At 43.5% G+C, this 18621-nt stretch overlaps 1 protein-coding gene across 4 annotated transcripts in view; it reads left to right on the top strand.

The window, feature by feature from the left end:
- Window positions 1-18621, top strand: part of CTNND2 (catenin delta 2) — a 1866736-nt gene that overhangs the window by 850990 nt on the left and 997125 nt on the right. For all 4 annotated transcript variants that reach the window (XM_033929835.1, XM_033929832.1, XM_033929833.1 and 1 more), the window contains exons 4-5: window positions 13776-13810; window positions 14339-14455. In XM_033929835.1, the coding sequence (XP_033785726.1) occupies window positions 13776-13810; window positions 14339-14455 (152 nt within the window). The remainder of the gene's footprint in view (window positions 1-13775; window positions 13811-14338; window positions 14456-18621) is intronic.

Below are 18621 nucleotides of genomic sequence, written 5' to 3'. Positions count from 1 at the left end.
GACATCAACCCCTTCTCAGAAACCAGTTCTTAACTGGGTCACCCTGAGCCTTTAACCTAAAGTTTAGATACCTCATTGGCAAACAGGGGTAATGTCTTGGTGCCCTGCAGCATATTTCTATATTGTCTAGGCCTTATTTCTTCTTGAACATCACTGAGAGACTCCAAATCAAATAGCATGATTAGATAAACAAATAGTAGGACAGTAATCGAGGTGACTGCCATCCCAAAAAAACTCAACCAGATTACCATGTCAGCCAGGCAGCAATCTCAGAGAAAGACAACTTCCCCTGTCATCCATTTTAAAGTTAGCATAAGAACATAAGAATTGCCGCTGCTGGGTCAGACCAGTGGTCCATCCTGCCCGGTAGTCCGCTCGCGTGGTGGCCCCCAGGTCAAAGACCAGTGCTCTAAATAAGTCCAGCCTCATTTGCGTACATCCCAGTTTAGCAGGAACTTGTCTAGCTTCGTCTTGAAACCCAGGAGGGTGTTTTCTCGGAAGAGCGTTCCAGCTCACCACCACTCTCTTGAGTGAAGAAGAACTTCCTTATGTTTGTACGGAATCTATCCCCTTTCAACTATAGAGAGTGCCCTCTCATTCTCCCTACCTTAGAGAGTGAACAGTCTGTCTTTATCTACTAAGTCTATTCCCTTCAGTATTTTGAATGTTTCGATCATGTCTCCTCTCAGTCTCCTCTTTTCAAGGGAGAAGAGGCCCAGTACGGCAACTCCTCCAGCCCCTTAACCATTTTAGTCGCTCTTCTCTGGACCCTTTTGAGTAGTACCGTGTCCTTCTTCATGTATGGTGACCAGTGCTGGACGCAGTACTCCAGGTGAGGGCGCTACTTGGCCCGGTACAACAGCATAATAACCTTCTCTGATCAGTTTGTGATCCCCTTCTTTATTATTCCTAGTATTGTGTTCGCCCTTTTTGCCGCCGCAGCACATTGTGCAGATGGCTTCATCGACTTGTTGATCAGAACTCCCAAGTCTCTTTCCTGTGAGGTCTTTCCAAGAACCACTGTGGACATCCTGTATTCGTGTATGAGATTTTTGTTCCCGACATGCATCAGTTTGCACTTATCCATGTTGAACCTCATTTGCCATGTTGATGCCCATTTCTCGAGCCTGATTATGTCACTTTGTAGATCTTCACAATCCTCCTGTGTCTTCACTACTCTGAATAACTTTGTATCGTCCGCAAATTTAATCACCTCGCTCGTCGTACCAATGTCCAGATCGTTTATAAAGATGTTGAAGAGCACGGGTCTAAGCACCGAGCCCTGCGGCACCCCATTGGTGACGCTCTTCCAATCCAAGTATTGTTCATTTACCCCCGCTCTCTGTTTCCTGTGCTCCAGCCACGTGAGTATTTCACCCTCGATTCCATGGCTCACAATTTTCTGAAGTAGTCGTAAAATTGCATCTGTCTCATTAAGAACATAAGAAGTTGCCTCCGCTGAGGTAGACCAGAAGTCCATCTCGCCCAGCGGTCCGCTCCCGCGGCGACCCATCAGGCCTATTGCCTGAGCAGTGGTCTCTGACTATTTCTATAACCTACCTCTACTCCTATCTGTACCCCTCAATCCCTTTGTCCTCTAGGAACCTTCTTTGAAGCCCTGTAACGTGATCCTGCCTACCACAGCCTCCGGAAGCGCATTTCATGTATCCACCATCCTCTGGGTGAAAAAGAACTTCCTAGTGTTTGTTCTAAACCTGTCCCCTTTCAATTTCTCTGAGTGCCCCCTTGTACTTGTGGTTCCCCATAATTTGAAAAATCTGTCCCTGTCTACTTTTTCTATGCCCTTCATTAATCCTGTTGTCCCTAATTCATAATGATAAAATAATATATTTTTTAAAAAAATTTGTTCATAACAAGAAGTCCCTGCATGCAACAAGGTAAACCCAGGATTGGATCAACCCTGTCTTGTGAATCTGTATCCAGCTGACAGCCTTAGCTTATTGTGTAATTCCAGCTGGACCTTCCAATTCTCCCAAGAAGTATCTTACAGTAGGGAAAAAAACCGTACTTTGTACATAGTTTGGCTAATGCCACTGCCAAAGTTCTGCCACTGCTGTTATTGTGTCCTATTTCCTTTTTGCCTAAATTAGTAGGTCTAACTTACCCCTGCTGATTTAGCGCGCACAAACTGATACAGTGCATGCTAATCGCTCATGCATGTTAGTCTATGGACACATTAGCATTTGGTGTGTGCTAATTTGATTAGCACATGCTAAATCAGCACAATGTAGTAAAAGACAGGGTTAATGAGAGACAAGAGCAGCATTTCCTCCAGTCTCCTGGTGCATGCCAGTCCTGGGCACTGGTCCCAACAAATTTATCTAGTACCGTATTTTCACCCATATACCGTGCACCCGTGTAAAACGCACGCGCGTGTAAAAAAAATTTAATATAGCGCGCACACGCATATACCGCACATGCTAAAACCTCCTCCCGCCTACTCCGAACCGGCATCCTCCCCCCCGCTCGCTTACCCGAGAGAGCATTTTTTTTTCATTCAAATCCGGCATTCCCCCTGCGAACCGGCATCCTCCCCCGCCCGCTCGAGTCACCCCCCTCCCCCGCGATCCTACATCCCCCCCAGCACCGCAAAACATCTCTTACCCGATTGGGCACCAGCACCAATGCACAGGATGTGCCAGTGCCAGTGCCCGAAGATCCTCCCTCGTTGGGTTGGGCTGGGCGGTGCGGTGTGAGAGAGATCCTCCTTCTTCCTGCGCCGGGCTGGACTAGGCTTTGAGCATTTGCGCATGCTCAAAGCCTTCTGGTCTCGCAGGATCTCTCTCGCACCGCACCACCCAGCCCAGCCCAGCCCAACCCAACGAGGGAGGATCTTCGAGCACTGGCACTGGCACATCCTGTGCATTGGTGCTGGTGCCGGTGCCGGTGCCCAATCGGGTAAGAGATGTTTTGCGGTGCTGGGGGGGGGATGTAGGATCGCGGGGGAGGGGGGGGTGACGCGAGCGGGGGGGAGGATGCCAGTTCGCAGGGGGGATGCCGGATCGGATTGAAAAAAAAAAGTTGTAAAACGCGCTCACACGTATAACGCGCACGGTTTGTAAAAATTGTGTATAATGCGCGCGTTATATGCGTGAAAATACGGTAATCCATTCTAAACTTGGGGAGAATGGGATAGAAAGCAAATTAATTAAATAAATAAATAAATGTTAATCTGTTATGCACAGAGTTTGCTTTAATTTGGACCACTCTATGTTTGGGAGAGCCCCTTACTTCTTCATTTGTTGTAAAGAAAGAAATTCACCTTTGTTCAATCTCAATTAGTGGCCCCTGATTTTGCAAGTATTTTCTTTCAGTTTTGGAAAGTCTAAACTTATGACTTGCCTATTCCTGGAGGAAAACATGAGTTTCCAATTAGCATAACAAAAGGGGATAAGTAAGCCTGAAATTCGGAGCTCCGATTTTCTAAACCTTGATCAGAAGAGCAGAGGGAAAACAATTTGCTGGCAAAATAATTGTGGTTTGAGCTGAGACATCTTTAGTCTCGGGTGTCCACCATTAGAATATATGATATTGCAAAGGGTATGAACAGATTTTACCTATGGAAGGAGTTCTATCCTAAAAAAAAAAAAGAAAGAGAGAAATCAGAAAGTCCAATTATTCTACCAGTAATAGGCAAACAGTGAGACGTGTGTTATCTGGCTTCAACATACAAAAAAGTTCATTCTCACTTAGAGATTCTGGAAAAAACCTGAAATATGTTAGAAATCAGGTAAAATGCACACTGGGAATAATATGATCTGTCTTCCACCCCAAGAGAAAAAAAAAATTCATTCTTTAGTAAAGCGTATTAATTTTTCTAACTATGCTTCTTGAGGCATCCTGGGCAGAGCAAATAGTCCATCCAGCCCAGTATCCTGTATCCAAAAGTGACCAATTCAAGTCACAAGTACCTGATAGAAACTCAAGAATGTCTCACTCTTTTGGGAACCCCATTGGTGAGACTACCAAATTTGAACCTGTGATCCTTAGATTCAAACGCAATTACTTTCAAGTAGAATTCTGTTTTATGGTTTTAGATTGGGGGAGAGGGTGCTTTTGTATTAATTGTAGGTTGGGGTTTTTTCTCATCTTTATTTTGTGATTGTGTTGTACGCCACTTTGTTTTCTTGTTTGAGTGATATAGAAAATCTAATACTGTAAACCATAAAAGAAAGCATGATCCTAGTGGCATAGCCATGTGGGGCTTTGGGGGCCTGGACCCTCTAACCTTCTACTCAGACCCCTTCTACTTTAATGGCTAGCAGGGATGCCTGGCCCTGCTAGCCAAATAGGTTTGCTTGCGAGTCCCACCTGTCTGTCAAAGCAGCACTTACCTTAGCAGGTGCACTTTGTCCACCGATCCCAGCGCTCTCTTGCAGGCTCAGTTCAGCAACTGAACTGAGCATGCATGGGAATGCCAATATTGGCAGCTGAAGTGTGCTGCTGACTTGAGTGCTGCTCTGGTAGTAAAGGCAGGACTTACAAGGAGACCTCTTTGGCTGGTAGAGCTTCCCATAAGAACATAAGAATTGCCGCTGCTGGGTCAGACCAGTGTCCATCATGCCCAGCATTCCGCTCCTTGGCGGCCCTTAGGTCAAAGACCAGTGCCCTAACTGAGACTAGCCTTATCTGCGTACGTTCTGGCTCAACAGGAACTTGTCTAACTTTGTCTTGAATCCTTGGAGGGTGTTTTCCCCGATAACAGCCTCCGTAAGAGCGTTCCAGTTTTCTACCAATCTCTTAATATGGTGGGGGGGGAGGGGGAGCAGCTGGAGGGAGGTGAAGAGAATATCTACCCCCCTCCCTGCCCAAAATAGTCTTCTGGCTAATCTGATTTATATTTAACATATCATTTATATGAAACGGTTCACAATTCATTGGAATTGTAGTACTTCCTTACTTTATTTTGCTCCCTCACTCTCCAAACCCTGTATATTTCAGTGAGCTCTTTTTCTCAATATCCTGATAAGTATCTATCTTGGAAGAATGATCGTTTTGTTCTTGCAACTAGTCTGTGAGAAGGCCAAATAAATCCTCATTGTCTATGTAGGAAATTGACACAAGTGTCATTAAAGGTATTAACATACAAAAAGGTTTTTATAGGGCCCTTTTTACAAAGGGAATTGAATGGGCTTCAGTGCATTTACTGCAGCAGCAGCAGCGCTGCCACAGCTTTGTAAAAGGGGCCCTTAATAAGGGGGTTTAGGATGGTGTTCAGCAATTTTCTCCTGCTCCTTTGTGCATTGGATTCATTCATAAAAAGGGCTCCACCCATCCAATCACTAACCAGGCCCAACCCTGATTGGCTGTTGACACCAGACATGATGAGGCACACTCAGGGTGATGTGGATATAGGATTGTGGTCTGAATGTGATTTAATATTTCTATTTTTCCTTTTTTCTCTTAGCACTATTTCAATAATTTATTTCCCATACTAATAGCTGTGACTGAATAAAAGGAAATTGAATAAAATTATTTAAAAAAGTAAAGAGAGAAAGAAGTAGGGTTCCTTCACAATTCCTGTAATCATGGGTCCTATATCCAGATTACTGAGGCTTTCCCTTCACTCCCCTAAGGGACTGGGAATAGTGCCTCCAGGATCAGTTTAAGGGTATCAAACTCTTTACGCCATTGGTTTCCAAAATTTCCTGGGAGCTCCCCTCCCAGTCAGGTTTTCAAGATATCCACAATGAAGTATAATTTGTACCATTTGTTTAAAAGATCATGTAAATAGAAAACCCTTGATCATTACTTAAATTTATCTGCAACTTAATTTTTGTATGTAGATTCTTTGCTCGGCTCAGCTGTTACACAGTTGGGTTGCTCATTTGCATTTGCTTTTGTTCATTCAGCATTTATTATGCTTTGCTGTTTTCCATTTCTAAAAATTAATAAAATACAGTATATATAAAAAAAAGATATCCACAACAAATGTTCATGAGAGACATTTGAATGCAGTGGAGGCAGTACATGCAAATTATTCATGAATATTCATTTTGGATATCCTGAAAACTGAGTGGCTGAGGAGACTCTCAAGGAGCTTTGGGAACCCCAAGCAGACATTAGGCACACCAGAAAGGCAGAGAATAGGGAATATTGCAGCAGCAATTCAAAGTCCCACTATATTGCCCTATTATTCCTTATACAAATCTGCAGAGGGAAAAACTCACTTTAATCCTACAGCATTGCAGGCTGACAAACAGAGGGTTAAAAGGAAGGGAGGAGCCAGCAAAGTTGAAGTGCACCAGGCAGAGTAGGAGAAGAATAAAGCCTCTACAGCTGAGAGCTGGGGGGAGGGACAGCAAGCCAAAGCTGGGAAGCTGAGAATTCTGCCAGGCACCTTAACAAACTCTGGAAGAGTTTATGCACCAGTCCCTTTACCTCGCAGGCAAGTGTATCCAGAGGCACACAGGCAAGGAAGGAAGCCAGTTCCCAGAGAAAGGTTAGCTTGGGAAGGGGAGGATTCTGAGGAAGAATTTACACAAGCTGGCTGTGAGAAACGAGGGCTTCCACAGGTTGGAGGTGGGGAGCCAGAGGAGACATTGGTATGGAAGTCTCTGAGCAGAGATTGCATGGCTCCATTGTTTCCCACCATTATTTCCCCAGAGCAAGTAGGATTTGCATAAAATAGACACTCAGTTTTGAATGTCAGCAGGCTATCTTAGCGACCCACATCTCAGGCATCTTGGTAGGTTTAGACTCAGCTAAGGTATTGGTCAAATCAATTGGCACTACTTATTTCAAACATTGGAGTATGTTGGGTTGGGGGTCTGGTTTTTACAATCTATTCAGACTTTATATACGGCTCGTAGAGCCTCGATTTTAATGAATGATGTCTCTACTCCTCATTTTTTTATAGGCTGCAGGACGCGTCAGGGATGCCCGCTGTCTCCATTATTGTTTTTGCTGTATTTGGAACTCCTTTTGCGCACCTTTCAAAAAGATGATGAATTGGTGGGACTTCCAGAAAGAGACTCTCAGCTGCGGGTGTTATCATTTGCAGATGACTTTGTTACTCATACTGGCTGAATTATAACGCTCTTTGCCGAGAGCTTTGGAACTTCTTAATGAGTTTCTCATCTACTCAGGGTTAACCTTAAACATACAAAAATCTTTAGTGCTTCCGTTGCAATCTGATGTCTGAGATCATTGGATTGGCCCCTTTCCCTTGAATTGGGCTCCTACTCAATTACGATATCTAGGGATTATATTGCCTCAGGATCTATCCCTTCTTTATAGCTTGAATATTACTCCACTGTTAATCACTCATAATCTAATCTATTTGTGTGTCACTCATACCTATACAGGCTCAAGGTGACTTAAAGAGAGGGGAGAGGAGGGAGAGGGACGGGAGGAGAGGGGAGAGAATAGGGAAGAGGATAGGTAAGAGGGGGACAGAGGAGGTAGGATGGAAAGGAGATAAGTAAGAGGGGAAGAGAGGAAGTGGGAGGGAGAGGAGGAGTAAGAGAGAAGGAGAGGATACAGGAGATTTAGGGCCTCTTCTGTTAAACCGCGCTGAATGGCTTCTCCCGACGCTCATAGAGTTCCTGTGAGCATCGGGAGCAGCGCGGGCCATTCTGCATGGCTTTATCAAGGGTTATCAGGTCGCTTAAGTGCATCCTTCCTCATTTAGGGGCTAGATACTTTTGCTGCCAGGCGATTGTGCACACAGACTCTAGACAGGGCACTTTGGATACCATTTTGTACTACTTTGACACACAGGGCACGTAGTCAACTATTGAGTTAAGTGTGGTTGAGGGACCTTTTTGACATGCTGCTGTACCAGGGGAGACAGGGGGGGTTCTGTACCTTGTTTTGAAAGTTTGTATTGCTTATTGTGATTGCATACATTTGAATTTAATAAAAATGATTGAAACATTAAAATAAAATTTAAATAAAAATAAGACCTATGTGGGGTTTTTGCCTAGGAGGTGAGCAGGAGCAAATGAATTTCTCATGAGTAAAACCCTGCAATGGGTAACTGGCTCCATATTCTGAGGCTTTTTTTCACTCTTAATCAGCTATCTATAATAGTTATCCACACGTGTTAATGAAGTTAGAAGCAATATATAGGCATAAATTCATTGACAGGCACATACATTGTAGATGGGAAATATTTCAAGGGTTTTAAAACCTCATGGGTTTAAAAGATATAGAGAAAAACAAAAAGTAAAGAAAATATAGAACCAGAAGACCACTGAACTTTGGAATTTAATAATCCATGGGAAGTATTTAATTTATATTTTGTGAGAGATACTCTTGGACCATGTGGTCAGTTTCTAATTTACCCCCTCTTTTACTAATGCATAGCGCTGGTTTTAGTGCCGGCAGCGGCAGTAACTACTCTTGACACTTATAAGAATTTTATGAGCAGTTACCACCGCTGCCGGCGCTAAAACCCACGCTATGCATTAGTAAAAGATGGGGTTAGTTTGTGAAAACAGTACCTATTAACTAGGCCATTCTCTCAGTAAACACAGTCATCCTAACTTCTCGGTTATCACTGAAGACTACTACATTTATCCCTTTTGTAGTGCTACTAGAAGTACATAGCACACTGTGCAACCATACATAAAGGAGCTTACAATCTAATCAAGACAAACATATTGCACAAAAGAGACATTGTGTGGAGGACTAGCCTAATGGTTAATGCAGCAGCCGGGGACCCAGGTTCAATTCCCACTGTAACTTCTTGTGACTCAGAGCAAGTCTTTTAACCCTCCATTGCCCTGGTATAAAATAAGTGTCTGCATATGATATGTAAATCACTTTGATTGTAACCACAAAAAAAGAAGTATATCAATCCCTCCCCCTTTTCATTCATTTAGTAAAAATAAAGTTAAAAAGGATTAAAATTTAAAAGCAGCCTCAAAATGATAGGTTTTTTAGCATGGATTTGAATAAATCTAGAGTGATGGTATAAGCCATTGGTCATCACTACAGTTTCTAAAAACAAACGTTCAAGTGCTTGTAGGGAAGGCACACATAGTGTCACACGCTAGACCCCTGCCTAGGTCCGCAGGCAGTCTTAGCAGTGCTTTCACCTGACCTGTTGGCGTGGCTTCTTCAGGAACAAGGAAGGCCTTTCAAGGGAGACGGATCTAGGCCCTTGCCTAGTCTGCCCAGGCCACACTGAGCAATGAATTCACAAAGAATGGGAGACTAAGTACTGTTAGATCCAAAACTTTAGGCTTTATTTGATAAGTTGGCTGAGCCCAGTCAGCCTCAGTCATGTAATTCATAAATCAAAGTCAAACAACATAAAAATGATTCAAGCACTTAACAGCAGTGCTCAAAGTTCAGATATAGCATTCAAGTTAATTCCCTGGACTATACATTGATCAAGACAGTCCTCTTCAACAGGTTTCAAGTAAGTGGCAAATCATATCACAGTTCATAGATGCCATGAAAATAAATCATAAAGGAACCCCCCCCTAAAAAAACATAGAAGGCTGGCACAGTATCAAAATAGTCTAATAAAGCCAAAGTCACCAGCTTGATTTGTTATATACAGTGTCTAGTTTCTCTGATAACACAGCCAAGATAAAAACTTTATGCTGTTGCCAGTGGCATACCTAGCATATGTGACACCCGGGGAGCATCATTTTTTTACACCCCCCATCTGTATGAAAAACATGATTTTTAGTAACAATCCACATGTCACACGAGTGTTCCTAGGAAAAGGCAGCATCTTATATACTGCAGTGAGCAGTACGTCAATAAACCCATTGTAAAACTAAACAAGCCAGACTAGTACAGATCAATCCTGCACAGTCAATCCTAACAGAAAACTGTGTCTTTCAAACATACAGAACACAGAAAACACCTTTGCCTAGTATGGAATATGTAATCACAAACTAACCACTTCTCCTTTTACAAAACTGTAGTGTGGTTTTTAGCCATGTTGGTAACAACTCAGACTCTCATAGAATTCTGAGCATCAGAGCTGTTCCCACCACAGCCGGCGCTAAAAAATGCTCTACAGTTTTGTAAAAGGGGGGATAAAATAGAAATACATAGAGAAAAGATAAATTGAACCACAAAGAAGCTGGACTCTGCATACAATGCAACCCCACAGAAACAGTGATGCATCTCTAAGGTGACCATATGTCCCGTTTTGAATGGGACAGTCCCGTTTTTAGACCCCCTGTCCCGTTGTCCCACCACACAGCTTTGGGACGCCAAAATGTCCCATTTTCAGGGACAGCGTCCCGAAGCTGTGCTCTGGGACAACGGGACAGGCGATCACTTCCTGTCCCTACCTGCCACATGCAAAAAAAAATTTAAAAAGCCTTCCTCCTTCCTTTCCCCCGGTCCGCTGCTATCTTACCACCCTGCTGCTGCTACTGCTAAAGCCGACACAAAGTCTTCTTTCAGATGTCAATGCTGGAAGAAATCGGGGGCGGGGCTAGGGCAGGATTGGGGGCGGGACTGACAATTAATAGATGTCCCCTTTTGATGAAAAAAATAAATGGTCACATTATGCATCTCCCCTAAAGCAAAAAAATAAATATATATAATTTTTTTTCTACCTTATCTTCTCCGGTTTCTGCTTTCCTCATCTTCTTGTCATTTTCTTCCTTTCATCCACTGTCTACCCTCTCTCTGTCCCTTCTATAGGGCATCTTCTCTCCTTCTATTCTCCTTCCAGAAACTTTATGCCTCTCCTTCCATCTCTCCCTTCATCACCATTGGTCTAGTATCCATCTTCTTCCCTTCTGTCCTCCAATTGTCTGGCATCTCTCTCCTCTCCTCTTCTTCCCTCTCCCACACCCTCACGGTCTGGCATTTCACTCTCTCCTCTCCCTTCCCTCCACTTCCATCAGCATCTGCCCCTTTCTTTCCCTCCGACCCAATTCCATCCAGTATCCTTTCCCCGCACACCAAATCCATCAGCATCTGCCCCTTTCTTTCCCTCCGACCCAATTCCATCCAGTATCCTTTCCCGGCACACCAAATCCATCAGCATCTGCCCCCTTTCTTTCCCTCCAACCCAATTCCATCCAGTATCCTTCCCCCTTATGTTTCTCCTTTCCCTGCACACCAATTCCATCAGCATTTGCCCCCTTTCTGTCCTTCTACCACCCTTCTATACCACCCTGCCCCTTTCTTTCCCTCCACCACCCTTCCATACCACCCTGACCCCCTTTATCTCCCTCCACCACCCTTCTATGCTCCTTTCTCTCTCCAAACCAACAAGGTCCCACGAGGACTGTTTCTGCTACCTCTGCCTCCAGAAGATGTAAGTGACGTTGGAAGGGCTGGACTGGCAGACACAGGGAGTTGCGGCAAGGTCCCGCGATGACTGCAGCTGCCGGTCCACCTCCTCCGATGTCACTTACGTCTTCCAGAGGCAGAGGCAGCAAAAGCAGTCATCGCGGGACCTTCCTTCACTTCAGCGTGGCTGCCGACTCTGTTTCAAAATAAGTATGGCAGCCGCGCTAAGGTGCAGGTCCCCTTGAAGAGCAGCGCGAGAGGTTCTGGATCCAGCCAGCTGTGCACCCCCCTAGGGTTGGCACCCGGGACAGTCCGTACCTACCACCCCGCCCTTGGTACGCCACTGGCTGTTGCCTGAAGTAGGGAAAGCCAAACCTCAACTCTGGGTTCCTGTTACTGATTAATTCCACTGCCACAGCTTCCAGACTTTGCTCCATTCAGAGCTACTTTGTTCAAAGGGCTTATCAGTAGCAGCTGAGTTTTTATAAAGACGTGGCACAGCAGGGTGCTTCAGGCAAAGTACTATTGCTGTAGAGGCTTTTATCAAATAAACTTTTACAGGTTTAAACTCACAGCTTCTCAGCATACAAACAAAAGAAAAATCACAAAGAAAAACTGAGAAGCTTCTCCTGCTTTGTTTGATTAGGGTCACCTGATTTCTGCTTGCAGAGAGCCAGCAAGCTCCAAAACTCTGTTCTTAAAGTCAACTAAACACAGACTCTTTTCTTTACTTTGGCTTAGGGACTAACCTCCATCCATTCATGATTCAAGCTTGCTTCTTGAGGCAATTCCAGAGTGTCCATAGCCTCTGCTCCCACCAAGCTCTCAGCAGCTTGCCTCAGGTTAGGCAAATCCTCAGCCATTTCTACAGCCTCACTACTGTGAGGTAGTGCTGCCCGATTCACCCGAAGTGAATCGATTCAAATCGGAAATCAAGCAACAATACTGTGAGGTTGAAAAGAGACTCCTTCCCTCACCTTCTTGGTTGCACTCCTACTGGCGCCTTGCTTCCCCCTGTCTGTGATTCAGGGCTCAGTTTTTAACCGTATCATAGTCCCACCCCTCTCTCCTAGGAAGGGGGTTGGGCTGCGATTCCCTAGGAAGTGGAACCTGGTTTCTCCTAGGCTGTTGACACTGAGTATACCTTAAAGGGCCAGGTTTCCACTTCTCAGTAAAGGTCCTAACAGGCTTTCTGGTATATTTGAACTGGTAGAGCACTCTGCAGAATATCCTTAGGCTCATACCTTTCCTATCTCACTGTTTGAGGGGTAATCAGCTCCTAACCTGGTCAGCCCTCCTGATCAGGGACCGTGTTCTGTTTTTATTAATACCAGGGACAAAGCCGGTAATGGGTTTGTCCCAAAAGACAAAAAAAGAGAGTCTTTGCACAAATTACCAGAAAAAATAGAAAGAAAGATGACCAAAGAAGTCCAGTTGTCAATTATGCCATTGCACATAAATAGTATTTATTAAAATCCAGCATGTACATTAGATTCAAAAAGAAAAAAAAACCAAAACTGACATGAGGCATGTTTCAGCGTGTCTGCCTGCATCTGAATGCTTATCACATTGCTGAACTGTGGCTGGGAGCCACAACCTTTGATACACTGATGAAAATCTTTATTGTACATTTGTTGATGTTAGTTATTCCCTTATACAGTACTATTGATCAGTTTTATGATACATGTACATTCAGATGATGTTAGACCCCTGATGTTTGTAGGGAAGGCCCTGTCTTGTCAAGTCCAATGTTTCAGAGCCCATTACCTCAGAGATACACAAATCTGTCATATGCATATTCATTAGAGATATACAGAAAACCTGTCCCGTTTGTGTCCTCAAAGACCAGACTTAGGGCCTGTTTTACAAAGCCATGCTAGCAGCTGCCGCGCGGCAACAGCCCCGAAGCCCTTTAAATCTCTATGGGCTTCGGGGCCGTTACTGCGCTGCAGCTGCTAGCGTGGCTTTGTAAAACAGGCCCTTAGACAAGCTGAGTTGTAAGAATTCAGAAGAGTAACAGATATCTGCTCTGTAAAGTCAATCACCTAAATAAGCTTTTAATTCAGCATTATTAAATGTGCAAGATCTAGAAGATCAGGGCAGAATCCCATGGTTTAAGGAAGTATTTTAGCTCCAGTTTGCTAAACAGTACAATATTTATAGAACTTGAGCCTGGTGTCTGTTTTTCTGAAATAAGCTACCAACATACTACTAAGTCATCCGAGATATTTGTGAGTTCAATTGAGCACTGGTTTTGGAAAATGAGACCTCTGCAAACAATTAGTGCAACCACTGCAAGATAGAAAATCCTTTTATTGTAGAGCTGTACTTACAAATGGCCTTTCTTTCTATGAAGTAAAGTAGGGGCTTAACTTGTTACCATGACATGTTTGCTTTGTTGCTACCAAGTTAAGTTGAAATCAGGGATAATAACACCACCATTTTCCTTCCAAACAGTGGTTTCTTTGTTTGCAGAGAGAAAAGCCAGAGCTTCCTTCCTCATGTCTAATCAGTATCTTTCTCTTTCTCTCCTACAGTTCAACAGAAGAGCAATTTCGCTGGCAAACACAAGGTACTGTGTCTTCAAGAGAATTCAAACTTGCCCCTTTTTTCTGTAGTTGCTTTTTTTATAATTAGATATGTAGAAATAGGTGGGAAGGGTAGGTGCAGAGAGGATAGAGCTAAAGGTGGCATAATAATTTAATACCAATTGTTGTTCACAGCATTGGGTCAATTTAATTTTGTTTTGTTCTTTAAAGCAAGGAGAGGATTTGTAGAATTTAGCCTCCAATGTGATTCTTTACTTATCTGCACCTCTGATCCCTGCAGAGATGCAGAAATGATTGAGTCGGGCAGAAAAATACAGGGTAGAGGGCTATATTATAATTCTTGATTTTGTGAGAAGATACGAGGTATATATATATATATATATATATATATATATATATATATATATATATATATATATATATATATATATATTATTTCTTATTAATAATCTGTGCCCATTGTTAATTTGATTCCTTGAATGGCTAAGAATTTTTATCAAATTGGTTGCTTATTTTCTTTAAGTTTTTGCTTTTCTGTGTTCCCTTTGCAGACGGCCAGAAGGACATAGAGGAAGAACTTACAACTGGTTTGGAACTTGTGGACTCCTGCATTAGATCATTGCAAGAGTCTGGAATACTCGATCCCCAGGACTATTCAGTCAGTGAAAGTAAGTATTCAGTTTTCTTTTACCATAGCAGATGTTTGGAAAAATAGTCAATTGGGTCTTGGGGGAGGGGGGAAAGGATGCTATAGGCTCGATATTCAAAAGGACTTAACTGGGCAGTGATTAAATCTGCTGAGCATCTCAGGAGGAGATATTCATCAGCACTTAAATAAGCAGTGCCATTGAATATCCCTAACTAGCTGCTGCAGCACTGTCTGAGTAGAACTGATGTAGTCCGAGAGTGGAGTTGGGTGGTCACGGAAGTTCCTGTATAGAGACCACTTAAATAGCAGTCCTAACTTACCCTGGCCAGCTATGTGGGTAAAGCGCTGAATATCGGCTATATCTGCATTATTTCCACTGGTCTAGACATTTAATGCTGGTGCCTGGATATGGCCTGGCATTGACCAAGTCTAACTTAGCTGGGGTAGTCAATATTTAAAATCAAGCTCACTACCATCAGCTGAATATTGACCCATTTGTTTTTATGATTCCCTTTTAAGGTCCCATTTCATTTTCATCCATTAATGTTCACATTAGAAAATCAGGTAAATGATGTGGAAAGAACTGTCTGTAAGATGCTTGTAGGTCTGTGGACCTCAGCCTTTAAGGTGTCTACAGCTCTTTCTGCACATTAATCGCTTTCCTCCGTTCCCCAGAAAAACAGAACACTATTACCTTGCAGTAGAATCTGCTGTCTTACAAAAAACATGCTGTCTGTGGTATTAGGTTGCACATCAAAGTTGTTCAGATTACCCACAGTTCACTGGGGCATAATGAAGCTCTAATCTGTAGGTGGAATTTACTGAGAAACTAGGTGCTTCACAGAATGCAGTGATAGGAATTGTGCTTGCTAGCCTAACTACTAAAAGAAACCCTGATTCTTCTGCCAGTCCAGAAGAATAAGAACCTCTTAATTACATAGAGTAGGCAGCAGCATCTTTCTATTGAATATTGACATTAAGAAAGAGGGTTGAAATGTGAAGTTAAATATTATTTTGCTTTTATTGTTGTATGTTTTTAAGTCTGTTTCATAAGAATTAATTATGTATGTTTGTATTGTAAACTGCTGAGGTGTTAGGCAGGTAAGACTTTTTAAATAAAAATAAAATATGTACAAGTTTGGTAAATTTCCACTGTTGGTTAGCTTCATTTTTCAAACCATCTGTGACAAAGTTTCAGCCAGATGCGACACATAGTTAACATCTGATAGCCATTTGAATCGACCACATTCACATTTATCACAAAAATGGAAAAGAACGAGTTCTGTTCAGTGATAAAACATATTTATTTGAAGAAGTGGACAGCTGTGTAGATCAAAGCTGAGTTGGATGAAGTTCATGGGGACTCTGCACCAGCGTTGAAGACTATTTATTTCTGGATAAACGTGGTTGTATATGCACCGAAAATGAAGTGCTCTGAACGCTCAGTTGAGATCACCACAAAGGATATGATTGAAAAAAAATCCATTACATCGTTATGGAAGACCGCAAGTGAAAGTGTGCAAGATTGCTGAGAGTGTAGGCATCTCGAGTGAATGAGTGCACAATATACTGCATGAAAAATTGCAGATGAAAAAGCTGTGAGTGTGATGGGTGCCACAATTATTGACTGTCAATCATAAATGCACATGAAAGGACATTTCAATGCAGTGTTTAGCGATGTTTAATAGCAATCTGAAGGGATTTTTCCGTTGATTCGTGACTGTGAACAAAACATGGATCCACCACTATCCACCCAAGTCGAAGCAGCAGTCAAAGCAATGGACAATGACAGGTAAAAGTGTGTCGAAGAAGGCAAAGACAGTTTTGTCAGCTGGGAAGGTAAAGCCACTTTTTCTTTTGAATTCCCAAGGAATAATCACGATTGGAAAAGGGTAAAATAAAAGCAGGAGTTTATTGTGCAGCATTGTTGGACTGTTTAAAAGAGGAGTTGAAGTAAACACGGCAAGACTGTGAGACCTAATTGAATGGTAAATATCTTATATATTTGCATGTATTTCTGTGAACTTATTTGCGATTTTGGGCAGTACACTTCCCCCTCCCCATTCGCAGTTTCTGCACTCGCGATTTCACATAATCGCAATTTTTTTCTGGGGAGGGGGAAAATAAAAAAAACATATTTTTTACCTCCCTGCCGCCTTCCCGGCCTTACCTGGTGGTCTAGCGGGCTTTCGGGACAGGAGCAATCTTCCTACGCTCCTGCCCCGTGCAGATCGCCATGAGGAACTGGCTGTAGGGAGTTCCCGTCGAAGTCTCGAGAGACTACGGGAACTCACAGCAGCCATTTCCTCATGGCGATCTGCACGGGGCAGGAGCGTAAGAAGATCGCTCCTGCCCCGAAAGCCTGCTAGACCACCAGGTAAGGCCGGGAAGGCAGCAGGGAGGTGGGGGTGGGTCAGAGCGGAATAATCGCGGTTTTTCGCCATTCGCGGTCTGGCTCTGCCCGTATCCCCCGCGAATAACGGGGGAGAAGTGTATTATAGCTTCTACTCTTTGCTTTAAAATCTCTCTCGCCTCAGCCATGCATCATCTCCTCTCTCTTTCCAACCCTAGGATCTGTCTCTATCTCTTCTACCCCCCCCAGTCATCTAGATATCCTCTTTCTCCCCATCCACCTTCATACCCTGCCATGAAGCATCTCTTCCCTCTTCCCCATTACCCCAGCCATCCAAGATTTATTTCTTTCTCCCTCTCCCCAAATGCAATGTTGTCCCTATGTCTCGCTCACCATCCAGGATTGACCATCTGTATCACTCTATCTCCTCCCCCACTATCCAGCTTTGCCTATGTTTCTCTCCCCCCTCCCACCCCCGATCATTATATCTCTCTGCTTTTCTTCCTCACCCACTCATAGTCACCTCCACCTGGTCATAACAAGAAAAACGAACTGGGAGCTTCCCCTCCCCATCTGCCTAATCCACTGCCTCACAATTCAGTGATGGCAAATAAACAAATTGTGCCCAGGGCCATAGGGTGCTGCATATCACTGCCAGCTCTGCTAGTTCCTCCCATTATGATGTAACTTCCTATTAGGAGAAGACCGGCAAAACAAGCAGCGTACAAGCTCTATGTCTCTGCATACAGTTTGTCTGGTATTTATTTGGGGAGGTTGGACGCTCTCAGTTTGTTTTTGTTGCTGCCACTGCAAAAGTGGTCAGGGGAGAAAAAGTTACACTTGTACTGGGGAGGTCTAATCTCCCCAAAACTCATATAGAATGCCTATGGTCACAGCAATAAGCAACATTTCAAGTCTCTCTCCTTATTAAGAACATGAGAGAGCTCCAAAAAATAATTCCTCTCCTGGGGTCTTTCTCAGTGGGACTCCCCCTCTTATAATTATTTTCAGGGTCTCACATTGTGCACTTTAAACTATTCCAGGTGATTCTGCAAAATGCTTCTAGTGCTAGTGCTCTTTAGGATGACCAGGTTACCCATTCCAGAAGGGAGACTTTTTAGCCAATCCTGGATTTCTGCCAATCTCATCCTGGTGCATTATGGGACCTACAGCACAGATTTTAATGGATAGAACCATGGACTACAAATACTACACTGCTTTGGGATGTAATTTTAAAACCAGGACTGGCCAAAAAGTCTCCCTTATGGAATGGGTAACCTGGTCACCCTACTTGAGATACCTAAGGGAAAATTCTAAAAACACTTCCAATGTCTGTCCTCTGGGGAAGTGAAAGAATTAAAATAAAATATCAAGACTCCTTAAGACTCTTTCAAAATATTCCTGTCTGTGTGTTCAGGATACACCAGGTTGACTGATCCCTCAACCACAAATCTTGCTCTTTCAGGGGTGTAGTGCTAGGATTTAGCTTTGTGGCAACTGGATTCTGGCAGGACTCTTAGACTGAATCCCTGCGACTTGTACAGGATGTAGAAACTCTTTATAGAAATATAGAAACACTATGTTTAAGCCCGTTACATTAACGAGTGACATTAATAGATGTCTGTCTGTTTGTTTGTTTTTCTTTGTCTCTCTCTCCATGGACGCTGTATGTCTGTCTGTCATTCTTTCTGTCTGTGTCTCTCCATGGCCCCCTGTCTGTCTGTCTCCCTGGCCTCCTCCCTGCCTGAATTTCTCTGTTGCGCCATGCCTGCCTGTCTCTTCTTGGCCCCCTTCTTCCTCCCCCCCCCAAGAGCAAAGCATGATTGCTGTCT

This window comes from Geotrypetes seraphini, chromosome 2 (assembly GCF_902459505.1).
Source record: "Geotrypetes seraphini chromosome 2, aGeoSer1.1, whole genome shotgun sequence".
In the NCBI taxonomy this organism is placed as follows: Eukaryota; Metazoa; Chordata; class Amphibia; order Gymnophiona; family Dermophiidae; genus Geotrypetes; species Geotrypetes seraphini.
The sequence above is the reverse complement of the archived record's forward strand: the minus strand, read 5'-3'. Positions and strand labels throughout refer to the sequence as shown.